Here is a 22,315-nt window from a genome sequence, read left to right as displayed (position 1 = left end):
ACTGAGCCTTGCGATAACCAACACATTATATATTGTTACGTAAAAATGACACGAGGCATGTCTATTTAGAATCTATATTGGCACTGATGCGTATAGCATCGACTAAGATGGAGGACGGCACACACAACCGACAGACCATTGCACTTCTTCGTTGTTGTCTTCTGATCGCTAATATGTCAGCTACGTAGCATTACCATTACCATTGTCAGCTCGAAATCAAGTTTTTTGCACGCATGTAATGAACAACGCTCAGCAGCATAATTGAAAAGCACACAGCACTTGGCCATCACGGGTCACCAAATCGGACAAACTTCAAGGCACGCATAATAACGAGCATCCATGCCACACCTTAATGGATCTCTTGCGTTACGAAACGGCCGGATAGAGTATGTGGCACTTTTATTACATCAAATGCTTAAAATTTATTTTTCGAATCTGCAAATTTTTGGCAATGGTGGCAAACAGACATCAAGCCCCGATCATTCTCACCGTTCATGAAACTGTTTGAGAAGACTCAAGTTAAAGCACACACAGCCAAGGACTGCTCAGATTTTGTAAATAGCCTTGCTGTTAGTGCTGCTAATCTAACATTGTGCAGATAGAAAGCGTTTAAAGAGCCCTTGACAGCTAAATCTTTATTTGTGAGTTTTTTGTGTTGAATCATTAGTAGCAGCTTTGAGCCTGATAATAATGAAATTGAATTGTAAGTACTCTTACATTGCCCAATTATTGCAAGCATAGCCATCTAGCATGGCCGTCTCGCATAGCCAGTTTCGGTACAGTGTATCTCGCAAACTCAAAGGGGAAATCACAAACACACGTTGCAGTCAGTCTTATAAGTTGATCTCGCACTGAGAAGTTTGGTCACGGCAAAAAAAGTTTGGCGAACTAGCTCGATCTCTGACCCTACATAAAACAAAGTTAAACCAACCTCTGACTGCAGTGTGGGCGAGTGATAGCTGTCAACAAACTTTGGGCTCAGCAGGCTGGGTCCGATGCATACGGCCAGATTTGAAGATGGCATTTTGTTTTCCTTGCTGCGGCTGTTGATATGCCAAAGGACGCACAAGAAGTGCCGAAGCAACTCCACATTGGCTGGAGGAAGCCTCTTCAAAAGGCTGCAAATGTGCAATGATTTAGGTATCGATGCGAGTGACATGAAACAAAATTACGTGCAACCTTGACCTCAAAAAACCTAAATATTGCATCTCGTTCTGCAAGCTAAACTGTCTGTTACCTGATCGTGTAGTCCCTTTTTTTCCACTGGGGCTCCACACGCAGCACTTTGAGCCACTCCGAGTACAAGCACCGCTGAAGCAAGCAGTCTGGTAAGCAACCCAGGAACTCCTGCACACAAAACATGTATTTTTTTTAACATACACCACATTCTATGAAGGCCCCTACACTGAAATATAATTATCACTGTATAAACATCCACACTGTGTAAATATTGTCTGCGTACTGTGCACATTATGAAAACGTTGAACAAATTTTTACATTGTATAACGCCTTTACATCTGCAAATCATCTGCATATCTGTGTTACTGTAGCCCCTTATGCTTCATGCAAGATGGACTAAAAATAATTCTGCTCTAAGTGTTTCAGATGCTGTGGTGATTTTCAATTGTGCATCTAGTTTACTTTGTTACTACGACCAGTAAAACATGCTGCTATACATTTATTACTACACTAGGCCTCTGCATGGAGACAAGCATGAAAATGACAAGACGGGCAAACCAACAAAGCTACACATTTTTTCCCACCCCTGAAACACCACCACCACTGCTATCACCCCCAACCATCTTATGTCAGAGTCTATTCAAATCCCAACTGGTGTTGTTATGCATTCATGATTAAGTATTTACACCATTTTATCCCCTTCGTATCATCTGCTTGAACATGTAGTCCACCATAGCCATTATATACACAGCACAGAGAAAGCCTGCACGAGTACTGTCATCAATGCATCAATGCAGAACACTGCAAAACTGTCAAATGAGATGCAGGTCCACGTAGGAACAAAACGTAACGCTTAAAAAATCAATCTATTAAAACTACCATTTGAAACACTTCATGCCGAGAGATATGCAAGGTATCTCAGCGTTCTGTCATGCAACCTTAAAAGTACATCTGACCAAACAGCATAATGCCCGAGTCGAGGGTACAGCTGCATACATTTATCAAGCAAGTCACCTGCCTGGACAAATGAAGATCGTGGCACATTTAATGTGAGTGGTTCTCAGCCATAATAACGGGTCTATTAGATAGAGTTAAATGAAAAAAAGCAATGAATTACCTTGAATGCAGCGGCGACTACGTGGATGGGCACATCGGACAAGTTGAAGTCTGGATCCTCTTCTAGCCTTGCTTGAAGCTCACGCTTGGAGCGAACATTTCCCGACTTTCGGAATATGCCGTAAGTGAATGGGCCGCGCAAGAACAGTTGTCGCAGCAATGCCTGCAGAGCACAAGCAAAGTGGAGATAAACACAAGCACGCAAATATTGCACTGATTTTTCTGTTAATGGGCACCACTGCCTTTTGAGGTATATCCATGTAAAAATTGCTGCCTCAGAACTCCTGCAACCAGCAGTTACAGCCAATCGGACAATGTATATGTGACATCTCACTATGTGGTATGGTCCAAAGGCCGACAGCATTTTCCCAACTAGATGCACGCACCTCTCATCTCAATGCATACTTTGGCAACCTTACGGAGAAATGAAATCACATGTACACCGTGCATTGACCACACAATGCACATCACATTTGGTCACCCAACTGTGGCATCCTTAAACTTGATGTAACACTCAAATAAATACCCCTGCACTTTGCCAGCTCGCTGTGGGATGCAGAGTTCAAAATTAGAGACTCACTCTCATTACCCTATGCACTTTGCCGACTGCATCTTATAGCCTTGCACCCAGACCCGCCAAGCAGTGAAGGCTCAGCTGAGTTAACACTAGGTGCAAGCACTTACAAATATGCAAACTGTATGTGAACTTACACACTTAACAACAATCTATTAACCCAAAGTATATAAGCTGTACCATTTTGCCCTATTCTTTCAATTATAACTGCCACAGTTGGGATTAAGTCAATGACCACAACAGCAGAACATCCACTCAGCTGCAAGTGCTATGTTAATGAAGAGTGACACCGGTGGCGACAATGTCGTGAGCATGGGGCAAGGCTTAAATGGGTGTCCATGGTCAGCATTGTTTGTACAAGTCCTCAGTCAGTACATACCATGACAGGTTTGGGTAGAGACCCATTTGGAGAGACTTTGCTCAGTTCCTGGCCAAAGAGGCTGCCAACCACCGGGGATATGCTACCAGAATCTGTGGAAGACTGCTTCGAAGATGGCTGCTTCTTGAACGGCCAGTTGATGAGGGTGGGACGCCGAGGTTTCTTTGGTTTCTCCGCTGGGAAAAAGAAAGAAAGGAATAAAATCACGACATGCTAAGCTACAAAAGGATATAATGTTTTTGACATAAGCTAATAAACACAAAAACGAGGGAAATATTTATTACGAGAGGTTGGTGTAATGTGAGGGCAACCAAACTTGGAAGTTTTTTTTTTTTTAGATGCTAGCTGCACAAAGCTTAATGTAGATGTCACTGTGCCAACTGATACTACCACTCTAAGCTACAAAGATGTTCAAGTAATTCTTATTGCTGAACAAGCAGAAAACATCACCATTATTATTTTATAATGGTCTTTTACTCCGAGTAGGAAATCCCTCCATCAAACTTTGACTGGATTGGTCACTAACGCATGCACTGTTTGCTAGCAAACAATGTTGGACTGATGGTTTCCGGCCCTAGTGACAAACCTGGATGAAGTATGACCAGAGCTGTACCGCTTTCAAATAAAAAAAGCGAGTGCTCTAATGTTCAGTGGCAAGGCTAAGGTAAAGATTGTTGTGTGATACTCATCCTTCTCTGTGTTATGTTCCATAAAAGAAAAGAGCCCCTTCTGTCATTACTTGCAGTGTTACGTGCTTGCGAGGGCTTTCTTTCAATTTCAAGTGGCTATCGATACTAGCTCAGACATGTTGCGGTCCTGTTGTGGTAATGTGAACCGGCACTAAATTACTAAGGCAGGTTAAGAAATTTCCACAATTGTGCATAAGCAAGAACAGTTCGGTGAGTTCCGCAAGTGAAAGCTGTTCGCTAGACCACCACTTCTGAAGACTGAAAACAGCAGCCTTCAAATAAGCAAGGGAGGATTCATCAACTTAACATATGGTAAATATGTACTATATTTGATGTACATGGTCGATGCTGAAATATATCTTCGTTCGAACGATATTCTCACGTAATAACAGCACATAGATCTCTTTCTATTAACCTTTATGGTCGGTATATTTCGTATAAACCTCTGCACGAGCCTTAAGAGTGTCTGCACAAGCTAAATAAAAGTGAAGTGCTCACCATCGGATAGCGAGAACTTGTGGTAGTTTCTTCTGAGGATGAAGGCACACTTGCAACCCGTGATGACGTCCGAGAGCGTGGACAGATCTAGGCTGGAACTCTGCAGCAGCTCACGAACGAAGTTCATTTTTATACAGTAAGGAAACTCATGGCCTATGAGTGGGTAGGGTGCCTCATCTTTCCCGGTCTTGACCCAAAGCTGGAAATCGTCCGGATTAGATGCCTGCAAGAAGAGTTGGAGGGGCACCATTAATACAAACATTCCACGCAGTCGTTTTTCAAGGCTACAGAGAAAAAAAAAATCGGGGGTTTTCTGCGCCAAAGCCACGACATGATGAGGCGTGTTGTAGGGGACACAAAACAAGTTTTGACTAAAGTCCCTAAATAAAGTAAAGTAGCACCAACCGCACCCTTTCGCCTCTGCCTCCTCTCTCAGCAGCTGCTGCGGCACTCCTACAGTGCCCAGCAAGAAACTACAGACAAAGGTACACCTTTTCTCGGTGCACAGAGGAGGATAGGGCAGTGCGGTGTCTCCTCCGCACCAGCGTCGTTATGGAAGTGAAAAACGTGCGACCGAGGACCGACAAAATGGAGTTTGCAGTACCAAGCTACCAAGCATGGGGAAGAGGAGGAGCCAGCCCGTCAACACGACTGGCGCTACTTTAGTTATTTCTAGGGACTTCAATTTTGACCTTCTGGGGTTCACTAAGGGGGGGCATTTTTTCCATTTTGCCTCTATTGAACCTACACGCCATGCCTAAGCTTGCAACACCTCAGCCACTAAGCTATTATGGCAGGAGTAGAAAAACGTGAGGAGCAGAAGCAAAACAAAACATCCACAAACGGTGAAGAAGTGAAGTGTTTGTGTAAGGGGGCTCCTAGTGGCCCCTTGAATTCAGTGAACTGAATGCAGTAACATTACCAATTTCACCCTTTCTGCAGAAAACGTAAGCAGAGTTCCTCAAAGGTGTGCTCGCAAGAATGTTGCTACGTGACGATAACACTGTCAGTTGCAAGCCACGTAACAATATTAGGAAAAACATGCCAAGCTCGTCCATAACAGTTTGATCTTCCATGTGACCTCTCAAAATTACCTGCACACTTCTGCAGTTTATCGCATTTTGTGAACACCAACACATGGCAACGAGGTGCTTGTTGAATTATTGTGGACAGACCCCAATTGCGCACAGCAACGCTTTGCTTTATTGCACCACAGCGTAAAAAAAGGGGCTTCTTAATAAAATGTTTTTATACAAGTTTTTTACTCTGCCGCACTTTGTGTGAGTAACAGTCATTTCTTGCAGCTAGAATAACTATATGTATGGCATAACATAAATGACAAGACTAACATGCCATGACACGCACTTCACTTATTAGCATAAAACCAGTGCTGGCTTGCCAACTATCAGCCAACATTGTGTAATAATGCCTAGTGTTGGCTAACCGATAGCTAACACTGAATAACATTCACTAACTGTCCATAACAGCTGGCTAAGGTTCATTCAACTTTGGACTAGCACTGTCTAATAATGGCTATTGCTTACAAATGCGGCCTCCAGTCATGTAACGTTGGCTATCCATTTTCAAAACAACAAATGAGTATTACGCGTGCACTCCACCACTTAGTCTCTCATAACTTGACCCAACACAAATGTACTAATTATTGCCCCTTGTGACAGACACGCCGATAAGGTGGGCCCAAGTGTGTGCCTCTTCCCAATGAAACCGACATCTTTGCTCAAACATGAGTGTGTCACACTATGACCAATGCTTTAGGCATCAAGGCCTATTCAAAGTGCCTAATAAGACCCGATTACTCAGCCAACTTGATTTACACAAAAGCACTCATCTTCTTTAAAAGCACCCTGTACAAAGTCGAACTTCGTGCCACAGCCACATCTTAGCAGACTGCTTAGCATTACATCAATTCCCACAGGACGAGAAATCTGCTGGAATTTTTAGTTATATATCAATTCTCAAATGGTTCAAGTGAGTACGCAGAGAGTGTGAATGGCCGTAACAAGGATGAAAAACGTGAGAAAACTCGGTTAATGTTGGCGTCCAAGCTACTTACTCTGTCTAGCTTTTGGGTGATGAGATAGATGCAATCTTTCGTTGTGTGGGTGTTCGTGACTCTGATGGTTTCTTGCTGCAGTTCAGAAAAATGAAAGTTAGAAGACTGAGCATTCACAATGTTTTGTACCGTAATTGCCCCTCCTCCCCTTTTTTTTTCTGATGCGGGGCGGGCAGGACTGCAGTGTTCTCGATTTAATGGTCCCTACATATACATGCAAATATGCACCAAAACATGCAACTATCAAGAAACACTGCGGTGCTGTAGCACATATACAGTAAATGAGGACAGTGTCCTCTTTAGTTGTGTATGTGCTACAGTATTGTAATGAATCGCTACCAAAATAATAAAATGTCAATTGATATACAGAACCTTCAAACACAAAAAAACTAACAGAAATGAGTGCTTTGGACTCAAATGAAACAGATAAACCAATGTCGCCAAAACCGAAAAATTGTTTCATAAACTAGCATACTTTTTAACTTCTTTCATTTGACTCGTAAGAAATAAACACAAATTATAAGAAGGGAATTGAACTGTATTGTGTTTTATAATCAGCAGAGCCTTCAGTAAACTACAATATGATAAGGCAATGTGTACAGGAGTCTGGATGCATACAGAAAGCACCAAACATAATGGGCATCAGGCTTTACTGAAATCGCCGCCCCCTAAGCGACTATTTTTGTTGAAGGTGACCATTTGCTCGCTTACAAATGATGTCCTGTTTGAACAAATACTTTGCTAGTGGGCCGTTGCACAAAAAGAAATGCCACTTACGTATTCGTGTTGCGATACTGGGTCCCAGTAGCTGACCTGCAGAGCTGTGGGCTGGCGTCCCTCTCGCTCCTTCGCCTCTGATATGAGCCTGCGTACAAAACATTGGCAACTTGTCAGACACATTGTAGAGAACAAGCTCTGCTGCTAATGGTAGCTTTCCCCTGCGCACAAAAAGCTAACTGCAAAGGGCCCACAAGAAAATTGTAAAGCATACACTTCAGAGTTAAAGTGGCTGCAAAGCCGCGAGAACAGTTTTCACAGGGCATTTAAAGAAGTCATGCAAGAGGTGAAAGAAAGGGCAACCCAAGACTCTATCCCATCATTGTAAAAACGAACACAAATATAGAAATACTCCTAGGCGTGTGCAGGGTTTTCCTTTTGGTGGGACGGGCGGCTAAAACTTTTAGAGAGTCTCCAAGCGTTTACGTGCCTCGACGACAAGCAGCTTTGTGAGCAATTAGTGCATCACCTATTACCTAATAATGAACTACAACTTACAAGACCGTTAAAAATTTCCGGACATAATAAACTACATTCCCACACGTGTACAATGATTGGGGCGACTCTGAATCGCTAATTTGCGAGCACGAAGTACAGGGCCTTATTCACAGTGTTGACTTACTCAGGCCACCACCTTACAATGAAGCCAGGTTCCATTTTGGGAAATCGCTACTCTGGCTGGAGGGAAAAACAGATAGGCTTCGCGAACAAGTACTCTGGGGCCGCGGTTGAGTTGGGCTCCTCGTCCACACTGCGCGAGCCATTTCTCAGCATCGAACATGCCAAAACCGCACGACGGGCCGCGGATAGACGTTAAATACACGCGATTTTGCAACGTGCGACACTTGCACGAGCCGGCGACATGCCGCTCAAGCCACCCCGACCAAATCTCGCTGGGACGGCGTGCACGGCTGGCAGTTGCCTGCAAGCGTCTAGTTAATTGCTTACGACAGATTGTACGGCACAAATAAATTTCACGAGAAGTGCAGGTACAGCCAAACGACGTACCACGTCGTTTTAACCGAGGCCTAAAGTCTCTCAATACGAGCCGGAAAAGGTGTCGCAGTGCCGTGATACGCAGGCGTGATGCAAGAAAGAGATATGTGTGCACGTATGGTTATCGCAACTCATAAAAAAACACGGTGCAAAATAACTTGACATGATAACGTAGGAGGCACTAAAAACCACGACATCAGTATGAGTCATGGGCACATTGTCGTTTTCCCGTCGATGATTCAGCAGCTCAATGAAAGCAACTACGCCACCAAAGCGAGTGAGCATCCAATACCATAACTAATGTAACTACTGTGCCAAGTTGGCGCTACAGCAGCAAAGCATGCGAATACACAGCGCAGCCATTTTGTCAAAGAGAGGTAAATGTCGCGACTGCTTGCATGTCAAGATTTCCGTGCATTTTAGTGAACACGGAAAACTGACCATCAGATGCATATCGCTGTTTGTTTTTAAGCGTATATTATTGCAGTGGAACGCCGATCAGCTGTGCAAAACAATGCTACCGAGCGTGTTCTCGCGAACCTAAATAGCAACAGCTGTTGCAACGTACGTCGCAATTCGCAAGTAGAATGGGCACACATTTTCAGGAAGAATTTCCTACGTACTGTTACGGCACCGTGCCCAAAACGTGATAACTAGTAAATTCCAGGTAGTACAAAAACTTGATTCTGACAGCTTGACAACAGCAGCTTGATTCTAAGTTATCGACATCGGGGCCAGTTGTCAGAAGACGCAAACAATTTTTCTTGCTAAGACTTGCGCTAAAGAAAGGAGGGTGTAATAATACTTACTGCGCGAATTGGCTGTGCCACAGGTCTCTCGTGGCCGAAGAGCTGCAAAAAAGGATAAGGGAAGAGCGTTCACACCTCTGGGCAAAAGCAGCTGCATCGGCAACATCACGCAGCACGGAAACACGCATCGCACAATCACACTGGGTCCCGATGCACAAGCAGCACAAATGCACAAACAGTGGCAATCCGTGAGAAAGTGGGGGCACAGGGCGAGACGTTTTTCGTATCCGTACCCGGAAATCGCGCTGCCGATGACGACCGGCGCCAAAACGGTAGCGAACTCGATGAAATCGGGAGGGCGGCCCCACTTCGTATCCGGCGCCAATCTTGCGAAATATGCCGAAGCGCGCGCGGTCTCACGGGAGACGGTCGCCCCACAGCAGAGTCAGGGTCTGCGCGCGCACGTGACTTCACCGGTGCAGTGACATTGGCGGGCCCTCACTCGATGATGATGACGATGACAACGGCTGTTTTTGAGAGAGGGCGAGGGGAGAGAGAGCCATTTACGGCAACGTTTCCGAGAGCACGGCTGAACGCCAATTGCGCACGTGCACAGTTCCCCAGACAAGCTCAAACAGAGAATGGGACCGCGGCGACACACAGCGTCGGTGACATAAAAAAAAAAGGGAAGCGGGGGAGTGGAGCTTCTGGCACCAGAAGGATTACCGTGATGGGCGAAGCATACGCACTTTCTCCTCTCCATCAAGCCTCCGTCGCGACGCCGTTTTTTCCCCGACAGCTCGATTGTTGAAGACAAACGGGAGAAAAAGGAAAGGAGAGAGAGCATATTGGCAAGCTTTACTTTTTTTTTTCTTCCTTCCCTACCGCCCGCGAAGCGAGCGCTAGCCGCAGCAAGCCATCAGTTGTTGAGCAGTGCTTCTTTAAAACCTGCTACCCTCCCACAACACTTGCCTCGCCGGGGCTGCAGGCCAGCGAGGGCTGGTGAGCACACAACTACAGATTCCCCCCCCCCCCCTTATTCTTTTTCCAAACCACGCCTAGCGCTTTTTTAGTTTTTTTCCATCAAGCTCCGGCTGCAGGTGCTTTCGAGAGGGTGCGGAGAAGGAGGAGCACAAAAAGCGCGCGAAAAAATCAGTCGATCACCCGACGCTGCCCACTCCGGGTGTGGTACGTTCTGGCAGTGATACACTTTACGCTATCCCGTAGTTCGGGAAGACGGCGCAGAAAGCATCAACGAGAGGCGGACTCCCACCGGCGAAAGAGAACCCCGACTGCTCCCAGGTCCAACTACGAGTTCCTGGAGTCAAGGCGCTTGCCGCCCACCGACTGAGCTCACGGGCCACGTTGGCCCCGTACGGTTAGAAGAGCGCGGAAGCCATGCGGCGGGCCCCCTGCACGCCATGTAGCAAAGACGTGGAGAAAGTCTATCAGAGCTGTTTCGTTTAGAAACCTTCACTCTACTCTTCGTTTTTTTTTCTCCTCGACTTCCGGAAAACCAGTGCTTACTCCACATGAGTAAATGAGACGACAACGGGACAAACGCCGAACGTCCCACGAATGCGTTTATACGGTCCCCTTGCTACGAAGAGTAAGCGAAGCACACTGCAAAAGGTGCAACGCCTCCTTGCTGAAGCTGTGCGACGAAGATGCGATGTTGTGCGCATGTCGTAGCTGTAAGAAAGGACTATCTCGGAAATAGACGCACTTTGGAAACGATGCTGGTGTGAGGGACAGGTTCTACGCGAAATGTCGATAAAGCTTTTTTTTTTTGCCATTTCACAGCATACCGTTTCGCGAATCGAAACGCGCAAGACGGAGGACTACCATAACGCAGATGCGATAGCATGTAGGGTGTAAGAACTACCGTGGTTAATGCCAACAGCAAAGCAAACCAAATAAAACAAAACTGACTTCCACCTCCTCCGCTACAAGACGCCAACAAAAACGATCAAGGTCATTTCCTCGCTTCTTTCACTTCACCTGATCGCCGCGGACCGCCATGTCTGGAGATACGCAGAGTCTAGACGCTTCCGTGTTCCTATCGCAGAAAAGGCGACAGGGGAGAACAGACAAAAGAATGCTCACGCCACCCGGCGAGCTTGCAGGCCATTTTTCATCACCGCTCTGTGGCGACAAACCCTAATCTCAGAGATCTCCCTTCCCACCTGCGGCCCTCACACGTGCGCCATTTGCATGACACACACAAACATCGAAAGAGTGGTCAGCATGCTGTTGACGCGCAAGGAAGCGGCGCCAATGCTTTCAGCGACAGAAGGAACAAGAAAGAGTCTCCCAGATTGGGAAAAAAAAAGCGCCTGCTCGCCGCATTGCCCTGGGCCACTAGCCGCCCTCCCCTCAGGCCCTTGTGTGCTTTTCCGTGTTGTCCCTGAACGGGAAAGCTGACGTATGTAAGGGAGGTGAGGGAGAATGGTTTGCCGACGCCCGGAAGACGCTGCAGAGCGACAACGTGCCGGTGTTCACGTACGCCCTGCCGCCGTGGAGTAGACAGCGGGTGGCGACGGGAGCCGACCTGACAGCAGACAGCGACCACAGGCGCCCTAGACGCGACAAGAGGGCGGAAATCTTCGTGGGTCGAGGGAATCCACGTTGTCGGCACCGCAGGCGTCCCATTGCCTGAGCCACCACCTTGCGCTGCTGTCTTCTTTCAGCGTGTTTTTTTTTCTTCTTTTTTTTTGCATTCCGAAAGCAAATCTTTCAAATCTTTGTTATTCAAGACTGCAATTTCTCAGCAATGCTTGTAACTATACGCAGTTTCCATTATCTATCTTTGTCTTGTATGTGCTTGAATTCTTATACATTTTTAGTTGACTTATGTTGCCTTCCTGATTTGCGCATCTGATACTTGTTTCTTTATTTTGTCTTTTTTTCTTGTGTGTTATATATGTTGTACCCACCCCCTCTGTAATGCCCTACGGGCCCTGAGGGTATTCTAATAAATAAATAAATAAATAAATCTGCCCGTAGCTTTCGCTCAACAGCGCAATTTGCTGAATGTAGTAGCATGGGCACGCTGCACGCACCTAGGAATGAGCGAGGGCTACGTGCTCGATCTCACGTACAGCCCAGGAAACCCCAATCGGGAAGGGAAGAACTCGCTAGAGAAGGCCCGATGCCCTCGGAAGTTTCAAAGTTTGTAAGTTCGCCAGCTGGGAGACCAACATTTGTTCTCGCCCGCTGTGGTTTCATATCTGCTTCTCGTCGACTGTTTACCATCGTATCGTCGCTATATATCTGTTTACGACCAAGTCGATGCCACCACCCCTTGGACCCAGCAGCGTTGAGGGTGTTTGAGTACAGGAGGACAACAAGATTGATTATATAGTGACGGCAGACTGCAGGGAGTAAAAACTAGTTCGCATTGTTCGAGATTGGAATCCGCAGTGAAAGTTAACGCTAGCACGTATACCGCATAATAGTGGCTTGGTACCTTGAAGATATGCCGGTCTTAGAGATCTCAAAGGCAATACGTGAGTGTTTTTATTGAAGAAAATAGTATAATTGACTACACCCTCTGTTTATCTCACTTTTTATTTCTTTTTGCCGCTGAGGTAACACAGTTGCATGTGTATTCGGTCCCAGCCGAAGCAGTCGAATTTCGGTGGAGGTCCGTGAACAGTTTACTGTCAACACACGTTAGAGAATCCGGAGTCTTCCACTACGGCTTTTTTCATAACCCGAGTCACTTTGTGACTTTACATAAACGTATTTAAACCACCGGAACTTCTTTTTGCGCGAGTTGGTTCGTTGCACAGCAACGCCCACCATAAAGAAGACACGGACACACAAGTGGAACCAACCAACATTTTCTTTTTTTCCCTCAGACATCATTACGAGATTGAAAACATGCTGCTTATACTCGAATGAACATGGTAAACACCGAGCCACAGCACAGAGATACAAAAACGCGGTAGCTTAATCCTCTCGCGCTTGCCTCGATTGTCAAGACATGAAATCACAGCTCGGAAGGTCAAAGAGAGGACGCGCTGGACTGCGCTAACTGAAGCGTAATGCTTACCCGGCGAGTCCGATCAATTATTACGTGGCGCCGGAGTGCTCCGGGAAGCTCCATCAGACGAAGTTACGATTCTTCCGACCTTGGCTGACGCGCCATTACTTCATCGAGCCACCACACACCGACGTACGCATGTTCCTCCCCCCGTCTGCAAACGACACGCAAAAATGGAACTAAACGCGGGCCTGTACATATATATGTACAGGTCCGCGCTTCACTCAACCTTTGCGTACCGTAATTGCCGTGTATACACGAGACGATTACGGTGTTCCTACAGATAAAGCAATTTTCCCTGCCTCCGAAACACAGGCTGATTAGCGTGCACATCGCTTCTTCGTTACGGTCCTTCGCAGTTTTGTTGGTGTTTTGCTCGTTTCGCCACATTGTCATACATATACGGCAACATTGAGGAGAACGTCCCTAATAGATAAGGGAAGAACAAGAATGTACGAACACCAACATAAGTATGGTGTACAGTGCGCTGGGTGCACGAGTCAACGAACAACGAACGAACAAAAAGGAAAAAAAAAACACGACGAAGCCACGCCGTGTCCTTAATGACGACCCGCACGGATTGCACCGACGGCCGGACAACTCTACTCCGCTATAAGTGTTTACTATGCACGGCTCGAAAGCATCACAGCCACAAGTTACACACAAGTACGACAGGGAAGGAATTTTTTTTTTTTTTTTCAATCTGCACGCTACACGTCGCATCTCCACTTCTTCGACGTTGTATATAGAGAGCGGCAAGTTCTATTTCGGGGAGGCAGTGAATCGAGCTCAATCGGTGAGATGAAGGATTAACGAGTACGGCACACGTAAAGGAAAAAGGCGGGAACACCAATCGGCTGATAACACGCGAAAGATCGATTCAACGAGTTTCTGTACCGCTAGGTCAGTCAGGCGGCGGATTTCTAGAGGCGTCTTCTTTTGGGCCGGTACAATCAGTCGTCGATTTCACGCTCCAACTTGGACGAAGCATCTCTCATCGAGGGTGTGTCCCACGCTCGCGCGCCAAATCAGGCGTGCTCGCGGCGCGGGGATGCGACCCCCCGATGTTGGAGAGAGGAGGAACGTTGAAGTGACAAGAGAGGAAATAATAAAGTAACGCTATGTGGGTCGTCGCGATAGAAAGTTCCTTTTCCAACCACCCGCCGCGCAGCGTCGCGGCAAGCGTTTTCTCGGTGATTATGACTACCCTCGACGGCATGCGCGAGTGTGGTGGTTGTCGCTAAGCCGGGGGCTCGTCACCGCCTCCAACTACGTATAATTATGAGGAGTGATGCGGGGGGGGGGGGGGGGAGTAGAGGGAGGAGCGCCAAAATATCGCGTTTAGTCCACGGAGATTCGCGAGTGAGCGCTATAGAACACGCAACGCACCGTTGTGCTGATGGTGGCGGCAATCGCGTACACGTGCGCGCAATTAAACAAAGGCGGCCTTAGCCCCGTGACCTAAATGCGTGAGGGACCCGCATGTGGAAAAAAAAAAAACGACACGACGCCCACGGCTATGCGTCTTTATGATTTTTTTTCCTATGCGGTACTTCATGATCGAGCAACTTCATGCGAAGGCGAGATGGCACAGAGGGAGTGTGAGAGTAAGAGCGAAATGCTATAGCCACGCTTGCGTGGCATCAGACATGCCAGGGTACCAGGCCGGTGAAAATCAAACAAAGAGAAACACTTTTGCAAGGTCTGTACCGCTTCGACGCTCCTTGCCTCTGCGTTTTCCCTGCCGGACAACATACGACCTCCGCTAGCATCTTGCCAGCCACTGGAGAAGTGCCCAGGGAGGGCCTCTTTTGTATATAGATCTCAACGGCAGGGAAGCCCAACAGGCTCGTGCCTGGCGTTCATTAGAGGGCAACGCCCTTTTCTGATTTCCTTTGGCGGCGGCGGCGTCGTCCAACTTGCACGACTCGCAAGATAAAGCGGCCGCGAAAGAAGTTTGCGAGAAAAAGTGGAAGGGGAATCCCCCTGGTGTTATCCATCAGCATAATGAGAGTGATAATGCATACGCGGGGGCTTACAATCTCGTAAAGCTTTGTGCTCCCATCGCATCCATCGCTATGCCCGAATTTCGTAACGGAGGTGGCCCGGATAACGAAGTGATGTCGTACCTGCGTGCTGTGCGACGTTATTAATCAAGTATACCCCCCCCCCCCCTACTCCTTTTTGCCGAGCGTTACAAGAAAACTGGCTTGCCTACGCCTTTCGATCTAGATATATCCTCGTCCATTCGATTTTCAGGGCGCCCGATCCCCCTTGCATCGTTGAAGACGTACTCTAAATGCTTACTCGACCATCCAAACGCCGCGACCGCATTTTTTTTTTATTCTACACATACAGTTTTCTAGCTGTGCTCATCACCACTAACCACTTTTTTTTTTTTCGTTGGGCAAGTAGGCTCGATCTTGTGGTCATTTGTACGGCAAACTGATATAATTGAAGTGATCGCGACAAGTCTTTATAAGATAATGTGTTACGAGGTAAGAATTTTAGGACACGATAAGCAACAATGTAAGAAACGATATGCGCTGCGGCATTGCACAGCAGGGCCGGTTGGTTGCCACGCGCTAAGTGCCTCCCTTGTAGCCCGGCAGCAGGCTGTTCATCCAGCCCTGCAAGAAGACGAAACCTGAAGCCACGGTTTATCCATAAGTTCGGAACGTAGGTCACACCTCTGCGCACCAGACGACTAGGAAGAAAACGAAGACACTGGTGTGTATGGGGCGGGGAGAGCTAGATAAAAAAAAATACATCGGGCCTCACGAAGCACCCGGCCCCTCCTCCCGTTTTCTCTTCGAGGCGCACTTTTGGAACGTTCTCCGCGCAACATAAAATTGCATGCGCTCCCGTTTGAAGCGCACATTTGTTACGAAGTTGCGTAACCACGAGGCTCGCTATGTAGACCTCATCCTGCCGCTTTGATAGGCAGTAAAAGCAGGCGCCACATTTTTTTTTTTCTTGCTTTGGTGTTATCTATACATGACTGCGCCGAACTTCGCAAGGGATGCCATTTACGGGCCTGAGCAGGCAACGCGATCGCGACGGGAGGGTAATGGCACGGCCGCCCGGATGAATAAAAGAGCACGGTGCGATTTTTCATCATGCGGCCGTGGTAATGGTAGGTAAAGAACCCCCCCCCCCCCCCCGCCCCCCCAATTCCGAAACATCCCTTTTGCTGACTGGCCGTCGCGCTGTATAAGGGACCATTTGTGGCGGCGGTGCTTGAAGTACACAGGCGGGAGCGAAGCTATAGAGCTTCCCTCTCACCTATAGACTCTATAGGTCACGTCGTTTGTAAGAGACGCATCAAAGGGGAGCGAGGCGTCACGATTCTCCCGATACATAAAAGAGCTTATACGAAGCGAGCGGTTGTCCGTTGAGTGATACGAAAGGAAAATCGAAGCCGCCGGCGATAAAGCTTTCGATGGCCGATGCAGCGCTCGCTCAACGCAACCCATAGCTCCACCCCGCTAACGCGAGCTTCTATGCAAACATTTTTTTGCGCCTATTATGGGCCTAATAAAGTTGCTTTACTCGCTCAGCGCAGTGAACGTTCGAGCGGTTACAGAGAGAACACAACTTTATTGTTTGAGAGAACACAACTTTATTGTCGAGCGGTTACAAAAGAGACGACTCGAATGCTTCATCGCGACCTTCGGCGGCACGGAAGACTCGCTGGCGTCCCTCGCAATCTAGTGAGCCGTTATGAAATTTCCGCAAGAAGAAAGACTGAAAGAAAAATGTCCTAGCACGGCGCTGAAAAATAGCTGCTAATGAGGATCGCAGCGTGCGCGTTACCTAAAGGCCGAATGCTCCTGTCTCTCATTCCCTCTTAGTAGCCATTACCATGTGCATTGAGCACTATCTTTTATTGTTCAACAACGCACAGAAGAAATCTCTCACCGAAACCACCTCGGAGGTCAAAATCGTAAAGACCGCTATTTCGGGTATGTGCCACTGGTGGTTACGTACTACGAGGGACGCACAAGCGACGCCATAAGGAGCTTCGCCCCTTAAAAAATGTGGAGAGTGGTTACGTGCGATATACCTAAATGTGCGGGACGCATAATACAACCGCGCCGTGTTACGAGGCCAGGCCTGCCAGGACTTGATGTCAACGTGACTTTTATGATGAGGGGGAAGGGGGGGACACGCGTTAAATGAGGCCAAATGACGCATGCCACACGGTGCGTAAACCCGTGAGCGCGTTTGATTGCATTCAGCGTTATTCGAGATACGCCCGGGAAAAAGCAGTAAACTATGGCCCACAAAAATTTAGCACGATCGAGTGATTTTGACGGGATATAATGCAATGCTCAAAGGTTGAGGAACAGACGTTGATATAAGGGCTATATATGCGCCTACAGTTGGAAAATGCTGCGCAGTTGAAAAAGATTCCAGCATACAGAGCAAACATACGCATGGCTTTGAGTAGCAGACGCTTTTTGAGGGGAATAGGTTCTGTTATGATGGTTTTATACAACGCGAATTCTTGTAAGCCTAAAGCCGGATGAGAAGTCAAATCGGCAATATACTCAGCAAGTATGCAGTATATAAAGTGTTCTTCGAGTTCAAGGCAATGTTTCAACGTCTCATGATGGTGTGCCAAAACTTAATTTTGACCACCTTGGTTTTTTTTTTTCAGTTTTGCGCTCGTTACAGTAGTTGAAGAATCGAACCTCTGACTTAGTGTCCAGCAGTCGCTCGCAGGATAGTGCCGTCAACGGGCTGCTTCAGCGCAATGCCATACTGGCGCTCCACCTGCGCGTACACGGAGTTTAACTTGGCTTTTTCTTTCCCTCTTTCTCATACTGCTCCCTACGTGTAGATACAACATTCTGGACGTAGTCTTAATATCAATGAGAACTAACAGAAATGACAATCACTGTCCATTCTGGCTTCTTTTCTTTTTTGACTTTCCTAAGTCTGCTTAGCGTCCCTGTCATCCCTACCTCTTTCACCCTCTCTTTTTTTTCTCTCACTTGAGCACAATGTACCTCATTGACCTTTCTCACCCACTTTCTGTAAAAAGGTGCAATGACGTGGCCGAAGTCGACGATAATTTTTGACCGAATTCAACTTGTAACGAGCAGAAGTCTTTCTCAGCTAAATATACCGTATTCACTCTTATACCCACAGCACTGCTTTGTTGATTGATTGATATGTGGTGTTTAACGTCCCCAAAACCACCATATGATTATGAGAGACGCCTTAGTGGAATGCTCCGGAAATTTTGACCTCCTGGGGTTCTTTAACGTGGACCCAAATCTAAGCACACGGGCCTACAGCATTTTCGCCTCCATCGAAAGTGCAGCCGCCGCAGCCATGTTAGCTTTGTTGACGATACCGTTGACTACAAACAGAAACGCTTCCTTCTTTATCCAGTGAACCAGTCGCCTATACCACTTAATTCGTATTTTTACTTACCAAGATACGCAATGGTACGTGACAGACGCCATGTATAATGGACTCCGACTCGAATTTCGGGCACGTGCGGTCCTTTAAGCACTCTGGCGTTTCTCTATATAGCATTCTGCCCAAATCACAACGAAGCCACTGCTGCCAGAAGTTCAGACTGTGGCTCAACGTAACGTGGCCGCTCAGCATCAGCGTGCGGCGTTGCCTCACCTGAAGGTAACAACGACGTTCGTGGTGGGCCAGCCAATCACGAATGAGGTGTCCGCGGATCGAGTCGATTCGCTCACGTCCGCCAGGCAGTTGGAGAGCCACATCTCGCACGTGCGCACTTTCTCCTTTAGCTTGTAGTTGCCAGACGACCTGGAAAAGAGGCCGTCGCCGCGCGGACGATGAACTCACTGCGTAACCATGACAACTATACACCACCCCTTCCTGGACATGTTTACCTCCCGATAAGAAAACAGGCGTGTAGCTGTTACACTTCCCATACAAGTACACAAAGAAAGTGAAACGTTCTGGCAATCGGTGTTCTGAACAAGCAACGGCCGTGACCTAATTCTTAAACAGTGTCTGAACATTGCCAGAACTCGTGATACGACATTATAAGAATGTAATACATTGGAAAGGTGTCACCGGTCATGTGTGTGTGTAATTAGTACGCACACTAATGCAAACTCCAGTTCACGTCAACGGTAGACGCAGTGCGACATCTAATGGGATTGAGAGATGGCAAATGAGATCATTGATTGATAACCCTTCGGCAACTCTTATTCAAGGTGCAAAGAAACAACATTAAAATTTATTGTTTTATTATTATCTGGCTTCAAAACAAGCATAAAGTGCTTGTAAAATGAACGCTACACACGGTCAGAACATTCATCGAGCACTAATCACAAATACGTGATGTACACCATGCTCGCCACGACGCGCAATGTCGCAGTTTTGAGTCACGGCTGCAGGAATCGAACCTGCGACTTCGTGGTATTTAGCAGAAAGCCAACAAAATCGAGCCAACGGTCTGATCATGCTAGCTGCAGGCTTACTTTGGCTTTGCAATGAGCAAAACATCGCTGAGCAGGAACAGGTGCCGCTCCTGGTTCTGGAGTCCCTGGAAAAACAAAGACAAGCAAAACGAAAAAAAAAAAACATGAAGGCGGTTGCCGCGGAACAAAGGCGCACAGCAAAAGACAGAAGAGTGCTAGCAGTTCACAAGAATTATGCGACGCTGAGTGACGCGATGCGACCAGTGGTTAGAGCGAATGACAGCAATTATACACAGCACCGCGCCCGATAACGAGACGCTTTGTGACGCGCATCGAATAGTGCGACGAGTTGAAGTGGAGGCTTACAATGGAGAACTGGGCCGGCCCATCCATGATGAAGTAGCGTGCGCAGCTGCCAACCGACCTGCTTCCATCCTGGAACACGGCGGTGCAGTCTTTACCCGGGGATGTCCTGCGAGACAAAAGAAAAATAAAAACGCGTGATTCAAGTAACTATATACTGAGAGGATGATCTGAGACTGCGAGTGTTGTAATAGGCCGCCTAAGTGGTGCGCCTGTATACTGTCTTCAGAAGCCGAACATGTTATGGTCATGGGAGATGAAAACAGCATTCTCTTCGTTTTATAATACTAGGCGGCAGAGATTCAAAACACGCATAAATGCAAGGTAAAGAAAAAAGAAAGAAATAACTGCGACAGAAAGGACCCAACGGAGGTCACCTGGAAAAAAAGTGCAGTGGATTTGTCGCTCCAAAGCATTCCGCAATATCGAATTTCGCGGAGGGACACACACACGAGAAAACTGGAGAATACAAGAAATGGAAAATTCAAAAAGCATATTGAAATACTAGAGCTACGCTTGGGCGATTGACACGTTTTGATAAGATTGCAATGTCTTCCATTTAAGCTTTGCGTATCTTCGTTGCCTTCAGAAAGGACAAGAAGACGTTCAAGGGCTATGTAGCGGGTAGCAACCGGCGTATGGCATGCATTCCTCCATTGTGCTCGGCTCAAAGCATAGTGCCACTCTTCTTCACTGGAATAGTTACACAGAGAAATCAATCTGAAAGATTATATAACACGCAGGTGCATTCACTAGAAGGCTTGAAGCATGTTCCGAGAAGGCTACCGTGCTCCACACTTGCGCACAGACGATGACCTTGTGCCATCAATCCTCGCCGGGAAACTAGCGTTTTAGCAGTGGCGGTCGGGGGTAAACAAATTCTCGTTCGATGCAATACCTGTCAGTCAGGCGGATGATTCAATAACCTTATCAGGACGCACAGCCAGACTCTTCAAAACCCTCCACACACCCTGCTTCTTTTTTCTCCGGTCGAACCACGATGCGCCTAAGACCAAACAAACTAAACAATGCGGCCGGCGCGAATAGGTGACCCGTCAAGTGTGTGCTTGGGCAGGAACACACACTGCGGCAGTCCCTGGGTAGAGTACCGTGACTATTGTACAAGCGCGGGCACCGCGCAACGCCACCAGGCTGCAGCGGTGCAGTCAGGGCATAACTGGCGAGTCAATCAAAAACCGCGGCGCTCGGTAATGAAAGCGGGAAAGATGAGCGGCGTTCGGAGGGCCATCAGCGGTGGCCTCTTACACGAGAAAGTAAGGAAGACGGTCCATCGTCCTCGAGCAAACACAAGGAGCGCGCCTGCGCGCGCAGCGACGGAAGGTAAGAACGCGCGGTTACGCAAGCCTGCCATGCAAGCCCGGCCGGAATGGCCGGCGGGATAGGCACGGCGTCAAGAGCTGCCCACGAAGCCAAGTGGGCTGCGCCGAGGAACTCGAACGGCCTTGGGCCCTCCGTGGCTCCATTCCTTTTGCTCGAACAACCACTCGGGCCGGCTTGTCAGCGGGGATTCTCTGCGCGCTACACCGCACGCGAACACGACGCAACGGATGGCGCGTGCCGAGCGCTAGGAAAAAAAAAAAGTTTTGGTTCTCACTTCGCTGATTCTCTGTGAGTTTACTTTCCGAAAACCAGGGTTCCTGCACGGTTTTAACTTTATTTCTTTCCTTTCGTTCTTTAACTCGAAATGACTGCGCCGTACGTTCAGTTTCGCCTACGGTTTCTTTTCTACCACAAATGCTGCAGCCCCCAGCTCGGTTTTTGTAAGCCCTACAGTCGACAATTCAGTCTGTTTGAAATGAGTTCTCACTGAGCCGATACCTCCTCACATTTTTTTTAATTGGTCTTTTTTTTTCTTCTACGAAACGAGAAACGTTCAACGTCGAAAAGTGAACGTAAACACGAGAGAGACACCGGCCAACGCGTCCCTGGCTCGATAATTGACAGCTCTTGTGTATATGGGGCACGGATTTGCCGCGTGCGGCAACGTATTACAACTGCACGCTGTGGCCACCTGCCAATCAATCCCCAGTAAACACCGAGACCAATGTTTGCCAAGTAGACTTCGTAGTCGCTGACAGTCCACAGCGTTAGAAACAAAAGGTAATCGTGGGGAGATGGAACCAACGCAGATGTTATTCAAGCTGCGAATTGGGTCCGTTGGTGTGCCATTAGAATTCGCAAATATTTGGGCTTCATGTGTCTTACCATGTCTCGCGTCTGGTCTGATAGCGCAACTTTGTACATTCTAATGTCATTCCAGCTCTCGATTAAATGAGCATAACAGCGAACTATGCGACGAAGCGGAACATTGAAAGACTGTGACTATACAATATCAAACCACTCGGCAACAAGAAAAATTGGGTGCCTTGAAGCTGTGGGTTTCAAGGGTCGGGCGAAACTAACCTTACTTTCCCGTGGAACACACTTCAGATG

The 22,315-nt window shown here is 47.5% G+C and overlaps 1 protein-coding gene across 6 annotated transcripts in view; it reads right to left on the bottom strand.

The window, feature by feature from the left end:
• Nucleotides 1–22,315, bottom strand: part of LOC119174491 (uncharacterized) — a 791,579-nt gene that overhangs the window by 4,816 nt on the left and 764,448 nt on the right. For all 6 annotated transcript variants that reach the window (XM_075895551.1, XM_075895552.1, XM_075895556.1 and 3 more), the window contains 11 exons: nt 19,865–19,970; nt 19,559–19,623; nt 18,726–18,875; nt 9,092–9,133; nt 7,287–7,374; nt 6,510–6,584; nt 4,436–4,658; nt 3,249–3,424; nt 2,297–2,458; nt 1,238–1,347; nt 932–1,118 (listed from right to left, as the gene is read on the bottom strand). In XM_075895551.1, coding sequence (XP_075751666.1) covers nt 932–1,118; nt 1,238–1,347; nt 2,297–2,458; nt 3,249–3,424; nt 4,436–4,658; nt 6,510–6,584; nt 7,287–7,374; nt 9,092–9,133; nt 18,726–18,875; nt 19,559–19,623; nt 19,865–19,970 — 1,384 coding nt within the window. The remainder of the gene's footprint in view (nt 1–931; nt 1,119–1,237; nt 1,348–2,296; nt 2,459–3,248; nt 3,425–4,435; nt 4,659–6,509; nt 6,585–7,286; nt 7,375–9,091; nt 9,134–18,725; nt 18,876–19,558; nt 19,624–19,864; nt 19,971–22,315) is intronic.

This window comes from Rhipicephalus microplus, chromosome 5, assembly GCF_043290135.1.
Source record: "Rhipicephalus microplus isolate Deutch F79 chromosome 5, USDA_Rmic, whole genome shotgun sequence".
NCBI lineage: Eukaryota > Metazoa > Arthropoda > Arachnida > Ixodida > Ixodidae > Rhipicephalus > Rhipicephalus microplus.
Note: the sequence above shows the minus strand (reverse complement) of the source record. Positions and strands in the feature narration are given on the sequence as shown.